Source organism: Salvelinus alpinus, chromosome 6, assembly GCF_045679555.1.
Source record: "Salvelinus alpinus chromosome 6, SLU_Salpinus.1, whole genome shotgun sequence".
NCBI classification, from domain to species: Eukaryota; Metazoa; Chordata; class Actinopteri; order Salmoniformes; family Salmonidae; genus Salvelinus; species Salvelinus alpinus.
The window spans coordinates 82,120,923-82,128,875 of NC_092091.1; the positions used below are offsets into that span (position 1 = coordinate 82,120,923).

Here is a 7,953-nt window from a genome sequence, read left to right on the forward strand (position 1 = left end):
TGATGTGTTTTGAAGTCCACAAGCGAAGGGAAGAGGTGAGAGGAGGAGAGAAGAGGAGAGAGGAGGAGAGCGCTTAGATGTGAGAAGGATTAGAATGTGGCTGCTATGAGCATGAACAGTGTGTACGTGTGATCAGGGGTGTATTCATTCCGCCAATTATGTTGAAAAACATTTCTATAAAACGGAAGCAAATGTATCAAAATGGGGATAAACATAACTGAATTTGAAACTCTTGTTTGCAACTGTTGGACAGATGACTCCACCCGTTGTCAGCTAGATGCAGGCAAGAGTGTGCAAGGCGAACATTGAATGTCACTGTCTGTCCATCTGTCACTGTCTGTCACCTCAAACTTGTCTCTCGACCTTGTGCACCTACGCTGTAAACTGTCATTCATAGGCTAGGTTGTAGCAACCTCATGATGGGTACAGGAAACCTGTCGCTGTTACATGGACCTGGGTGAATGGAATATGAGGGACAGACATCCAATACGCTGTAATAGAAATAAGGCTCATGAACCAAACAGACTGGTCCTCCTTCATCTTAAACGGCACTGACCACCGCTGCCATACATTATACAGGTTCTGGGATATTCTTCAGGCACAGCAGACAATGCTCTGGGTGTCCCAAATGGTGCCCTTTCCCCTATGTAGTGCACTACTTACGTCCAGGGCCCATAAGGCTCCAGTTTAAAGTAGTGCACTACAAAGGGAATAGGGTGCTATTTGGCACAGCAGACGCGTGCTCAGGGCCCGGGGCACTCAGGCCTGAGAGTTATCGACTGACTGACTCATGTGTGATGAATGGTTTCATCTACTTGGAAATACAGTCTGTTCAAACGGAGTCCAAAATGAGTCCAAAACGGCATCCTTTTATTGTGTCCTATTTCTACCAGGGGTAATAGGGACTAACACTTTCAGTAGTTTACCAGGGGTAATAGGGACTAACACTTTCAGTAGTGCACTATATAGGGTACATTACAGTCACAACCTTATAGCTATATGAGGTATATTTGAAGAGTTTATTTCCAAAGCGCTTTATCCAGCAACTTTTCCACATTTGTGTTTTTATCAAAAAATGTGTGCTTATGGGTATCTTCATGTGTGTGTAAAATAGGACACTTCTTTTTGGTATGATGTATATTTAACAGTGATATTGTAACGGCTTTCTTCTGTGGACGAAGGAGAGAACTAAAGCGCAGCGTGGTAATTGTCCATAATGTTTAATTAAAGACATGAACACTACAAAATACAAAACAACAAATGTGAAAAACCGAAACAGTTCTGTCTGGTGCAGACACACGAAGACTGAAGACAACCACCCACAAAACCCAACACAAAACAGGCTACCTAAATATGGCTCCCAATCAGAGACAAACGACTAACACCTGCCTCTGATTGGGAACCATATCAGGCCAAACACAGAAACAGGAAAACTAGACACACAACATAGAATGCCCACTCAGCTCACGTCCTGACCAACACTAAAACAAAGAAAACACAAAAGAACTATGGTCAGGACGTGACAGATATCAGTTTGTCTCAACTAGCTACAGTAACTTAGGATGGACTAATGTACTAACTGCTCTGAATAGGAGCATCTGCTAAAATACTAAAATGTCTAATATAAATATTTTACATTCCCGTGTCATATTGCTGTGATTAATTATTATTAGTAAAAAAAAAGTTTTTGTATCCTTTGAAATGCTGTTGATAAAAAATTGTAGTGATGTGTTAAATGTGACTGTGTAAAACCTTCCAGTATTACAGTACTACGTAGTACACTTCTCTGAGAGGGAGATGGATATATATCATTACTGTGTTAAACCCAGCAGGACACTCCTCTGAGAGTGAGATGGATATATATCATTACTGTGTTAAACCCAGCAGGACACTTCTCTGAGAGGGAGGTGGATATATATCATTACTGTGTTAAACCCAGCAGGACACTTCTCTGAGAGGGAGGTGGATATATATCATTACTGTGTTAAACCCAGCAGGACACTTCTCTGAGAGGGAGGTGGATATATATCATTACTGTGTTAAACCCAGCAGGACACTTCTCTGAGAGGGAGGTGGATATATATCATTACTGTGTTAAACCCAGCAGGACACTTCTCTGAGAGGGAGGTGGATATATATCATTACTGTGTTAAACCCAGCAGGACACTTCTCTGAGAGGGAGGTGGATATATATCATTACTGTGTTAAACCCAGCAGGACACTTCTCTGAGAGGGAGGTGGATATATATCATTACTGTGTTAAACCCAGCAGGACACTTCTCTGAGAGGGAGGTGGATATATATCATTACTGTGTTAAACCCAGCAGGACACTTCTCTGAGAGGGAGGTGGATATATATCATTACTGTGTTAAACCCAGCAGGACACTTCTCTGAGAGGGAGGCGGATATATATCATTACTGTGTTAAACCCAGCAGGACACTTCTCTGAGAGGGAGGTGGATATATATCATTACTGTGTTAAACCCAGCAGGACACTTCTCTGAGAGGGAGGTGGATATATATCATTACTGTGTTAAACCCAGCAGGACACTTCTCTGAGAGGGAGGTGGATATATATCATTACTGTGTTAAACCCAGCAGTACACTTCTCTGAGAGGGAGGCGGATAAATATCATTACTGTGTTAAACCCAGCAGGACACTTCTCTGAGAGGGAGGTGGATATATATCATTACTGTGTTAAACCCAGCAGGACACTTCTCTGAGAGGGAGGTGGATATATATCATTACTGTGTTAAACCCAGCAGTACACTTCTCTGAGAGGGAGGTGGATATATATCATTACTGTGTTAAACCCAGCAGGACACTTCTCTGAGAGGGAGGTGGATATATATCATTACTGTGTTAAACCCAGCAGGACACTTCTCTGAGAGGGAGGTGGATATATATCATTACTGTGTTAAACCCAGCAGGACACTTCTCTGAGAGGGAGGTGGATATATATCATTACTGTGTTAAACCCAGCAGGACACTTCTCTGAGAGGGAGGTGGATATATATCATTACTGTGTTAAACCCAGCAGGACACTTCTCTGAGAGGGAGGTGGATATATATCATTACTGTGTTAAACCCAGCAGGACACTTCTCTGAGAGGGAGGTGGATATATATCATTACTGTGTTAAACCCAGCAGGACACTTCTCTGAGAGGGAGGTGGATATATATCATTACTGTGTTAAACCCAGCAGGACACTTCTCTGAGAGGGAGGTGGATATATATCATTACTGTGTTAAACCCAGCAGGACACTTCTCTGAGAGGGAGGTGGATATATATCATTACTGTGTTAAACCCAGCAGGACACTTCTCTGAGAGGGAGGTGGATATATATCATTACTGTGTTAAACCCAGCAGGACACTTCTCTGAGAGGGAGGTGGATATATATCATTACTGTGTTAAACCCAGCAGGACACTTCTCTGAGAGGGAGGTGGATATATATCATTACTGTGTTAAACCCAGCAGGACACTTCTCTGAGAGTGAGGCGGATATATATCATTACTGTGTTAAACCCAGCAGGACACTTCTCTGAGAGGGAGGTGGATATATATCATTACTGTGTTAAACCCAGCAGGACACTTCTCTGAGAGGGAGGTGGATATATATCATTACTGTGTTAAACCCAGCAGGACACTTCTCTGAGAGGGAGATGGATATATATCATTACTGTGTTAAACCCAGCAGGACACTTCTCTGAGAGTGAGGTGGATATATATCATTACTGTGTTAAACCCAGCAGGACACTTCTCTGAGAGGGAGGTGGATATATATCATTACTGTGTTAAACCCAGCAGGACACTTCTCTGAGAGGGAGGTGGATATATATCATTACTGTGTTAAACCCAGCAGGACACTTCTCTGAGAGGGAGGTGGATATATATCATTACTGTGTTAAACCCAGCAGGACACTTCTCTGAGAGGGAGGTGGATATATATCATTACTGTGTTAAACCCAGCAGGACACTTCTCTGAGAGGGAGGTGGATATATATCATTACTGTGTTAAACCCAGCAGGACACTTCTCTGAGAGGGAGGTGGATATATATCATTACTGTGTTAAACCCAGCAGGACACTTCTCTGAGAGGGAGGCGGATATATATCATTACTGTGTTAAACCCAGCAGGACACTTCTCTGAGAGGGAGGTGGATATATATCATTACTGTGTTAAACCCAGCAGGACACTTCTCTGAGAGGGAGGTGGATATATATCATTACTGTGTTAAACCCAGCAGGACACTTCTCTGAGAGGGAGGTGGATATATATCATTACTGTGTTAAACCCAGCAGTACACTTCTCTGAGAGGGAGGCGGATAAATATCATTACTGTGTTAAACCCAGCAGGACACTTCTCTGAGAGGGAGGTGGATATATATCATTACTGTGTTAAACCCAGCAGGACACTTCTCTGAGAGGGAGGTGGATATATATCATTACTGTGTTAAACCCAGCAGGACACTTCTCTGAGAGTGAGGCGGATAAATAGCATTTAGCAAAAAGACTTGACTATTTGTCTCTGTGAAATCAAAACATCAAGTGATACATTTCTAACCAACACATGTCTGTCATTGACCAACCCCAGGCCATGATGTCTGTCATTGAACAACCCCAGGCCATGATGTCTGTCATTGAACAACCCCAGGCCATGATGTCTGTCATTGAACAACCCCAGGCCATGATGTCTGTCATTGAACAACCCCAGGCCATGATGTCTGTCATTGACCAACCCCAGGCCATGATGTCTGTCATTGACCAACCCCAGGCCATGATGTCTGTCATTGAACAACCCCAGGCCATGATGTCTGTCATTGACCAACCCCAGGCCATGATGTCTGTCATTGACCAACCCCAGGCCATGATGTCTGTCATTGAACAACCCCAGGCCATGATGTCTGTCATTGACCAACCCCAGGCCATGATGTCTGTCATTGACCAACCCCAGGCCATGATGTCTGTCATTGACCAACCCCAGGCCATGATGTCTGTCATTGACCAACCCCAGGCCATGATGTCTGTCATTGACCAACCCCAGGCCATGATGTCTGTCATTGACCAACCCCAGGCCATGATGTCTGTCATTGAACAACCCCAGGCCATGATGTCTGTCATTGACCAACCCCAGGCCATGATGTCTGTCATTGACCAACCCCAGGCCATGATGTCTGTCATTGACCAACCCCAGGCCATGATGTCTGTCATTGACCAACCCCAGGCCATGATGTCTGTCATTGACCAACCCCAGGCCATGATGTCTGTCATTGACCAACCCCAGGCCATGATGTCTGTCATTGAACAACCCCAGGCCATGATGTCTGTCATTGAACAACCCCAGGCCATGATGTCTGTCATTGACCAACCCCAGGCCATGATGTCTGTCATTGAACAACCCCAGGCCATGATGTCTGTCATTGACCAACCCCAGGCCATGATGTCTGTCATTGAACAACCCCAGGCCATGATGTCTGTCATTGAACAACCCCAGGCCATGATGTCTGTCATTGAACAACCCCAGGCCATGATGTCTGTCATTGAACAACCCCAGGCCATGATGTCTGTCATTGACCAACCCCAGGCCATGATGTCTGTCATTGAACAACCCCAGGCCATGATGTCTGTCATTGAACAACCCCAGGCCATGATTAGATAGCGAAAACACACAACAATCTCTTTCATAAGTAGTTTAAACAATACAAGCTAATTTACCAACATTTCTGATAAAGTATATATTAGCATTTTGTAAATAAACATTCTCTTTACATGAAAATATGACCTATACTCAACATTCCGTAGCCATTGCCTCCTGAAAACTTAAAACCAGCGTATAACTTTGACCTCAGACAGTTACGTCAGAATGAGAAGGTCAGATTGTTGTCTGCTGTCAACATGTTACTCTGAGCCAGTCACGGTAGTCATACAGCTTTCAGCCAACAGTAAGTCACGTTGTTTACAGACGGCAACAGCTTAAGGACTAAAACCTGCTCTGAGAGGATGTGAACAGGTGTTGGATTCGTCTTGTGACTTGCCGCTAAAAGTCAGTGACAATATTTACAGCAATAGACCTGAATGCAGGTGTTTATTTCAGTAGGGACCTATAGCTCCAACAGAGCGACAGCAACTTCCTCCTGAAACCTAATAAGATGCTCTAAGTCCCCTCTCTCTTTCCTCCCTAGTTCCCCTCTGTCTTTCCCTCTCTCTTTCCTCCCTAGTTCCCCTTTCCCTCTCTCTTTTCTCCCTAGTTCCACTTTCCCTCTCTCTTTTCTCCCTAGTTCCCCTTTCCCTCTCTCTTTCCTCCCTAGTTCCCTAAATCCCCTTTCCCTCTCTCTTTCCTCCCTAGTTCCATAATTCCACTTTCCCTCTCTCTTTTCTCCCTAGTTCCCCTTTCCCTCTCTCTTTTCTCCCTAGTTCCCTTGTTCCCCTCTCTTTCCCTATCTATTTTCTCCCTAGTTCCCTTGTTCCCCTCTGTCTTTCCCTCTCTCTTTCCTCTGTAGTTCCCTTGTTCCCCTCTGTCTTTCCCTCTCTCTTTCCTCCCTAGTTCCCTTGTTCCCCGCTGTCTTTCCTCCGTAGTTCCCTTGTTTCCCTCTGTCTTTCCTCCCTAGTTCCCTTGTTCCCCTCTCTCTTTCCCCCTCTATTCCTTCCTGTTTCCCTCTCTCTCGCTATCTCTCTCCTTTTCTGCTCTATCATTGCGTCTTCCCACCTCTCTTTCTTCCTCTTCCCCTCTCTCTCTTTCCCCTCTCTCTATCTCTGTCTATCCCCCTTTCCCTCTCTCTTTCCCCTCTCTCTATCTCTGTCTCCACTCCCGCTCCCTCTCATATCCCCCTTTCCCTCTCTCTTTCCCCTCTCTCTATCTCTGTCTCCACTCCCGCTCCCTCTCATATCCCCCTTTCCCTCACTCTTTCCCCTCTCTCTATCTCTGTCTCCACTCTCGCTCCCTCTCATATCCCCCTTTCCCTCTCTCTTTCCCCTCTCTCTATCTCTGTCTCCACTCTCGCTCCCTCTCATATCCCCCTTTCCCTCTCTCTTTCCCCTCTCTCTATCTCTGTCTCCACTCTCGCTCCCTCTCATATCCCCCTTTCCCTCTCTCTTTCCCCTCTCTCTATCTCTGTCTCCACTCTCGCTCCCTCTCATATCCCCCTTTCCCTCTCTCTTTCCCCTCTCTCTATCTCTGTCTCCACTCTCGCTCCCTCTCATATCCCCCTTTCCCTCTCTCTTTCCCTTCAAAGGAAGGAGGAAAGGTACAAGGTTGTCATCAAAGCACCAGGAGAGAGTGACTAGTACCCTTTTCCTTTTTCCTCCTGGTATTTTTAGTCACATCTCACACCCCTGAGAGCCTTTTAACACATTTTTACCGTTTTAATTTTACTCTCCTTTTTTGCATCCCTCTTCTTTGCAGGAGGGATGATGGGAAGGGAGGGGGATAGAGAGGAAGATATTGAGAAGAGGGAGAGAGAGACGGGCGGAATTGAGGGAGGGGGAAAAGGGGGAGAGAGGGGGAGAGAGATAGATAGACGGATAGAGAGGGAACAGGGAGAGAGCCACAGAGAGAGAGTGAGGTAGAGAGAGACAGAGGGTGGAAGGTAGAGAGAGAAACAGAGAGGGAGGGGGTAGAGAGAGACAGAGAAGGAGTGAGGTAGAGCGAGAGAGAGAGAGGGAGATAGAGAGAGAGACATAGAGCGAAGGAGAGAGAAAGCTGGGGGAGATAAAAAGAGGGGGGAAAGAGGGACAGAGAAAGCGAGGGGTACAGAGGGAGAGGGAAAGAGAGAGTCAGAGGGGGAGAGAATAATATGGGGGATAGAAGGAGAGAGACAGAGGGGGGAGACAGAGGGAGAGAGAAAGAGAGAGTCAGAGGGGGAGAGAATAATATGGGGGATAGAAGGAGAGAGACAGAGGGGGGAGACAGAGGGAGAGAGAAAGAGAGAGTCAGAGGGGGAGAGAATA

General features: G+C 45.6%; 1 protein-coding gene across 1 annotated transcript; it reads left to right on the top strand.

Annotated features, from left to right (window-relative positions):
• Positions 1-4,576: 4,576 nt before the first annotated feature.
• LOC139579770 (involucrin-like) lies at positions 4,577-5,665 on the top strand. Its single transcript, XM_071408591.1, has one exon. The coding sequence runs from the start codon at positions 4,577-4,579 to the stop codon at positions 5,663-5,665; it is 1,089 nt and encodes a 362-aa protein (XP_071264692.1).
• The last annotated feature ends 2,288 nt before the right edge of the window (positions 5,666-7,953 follow it).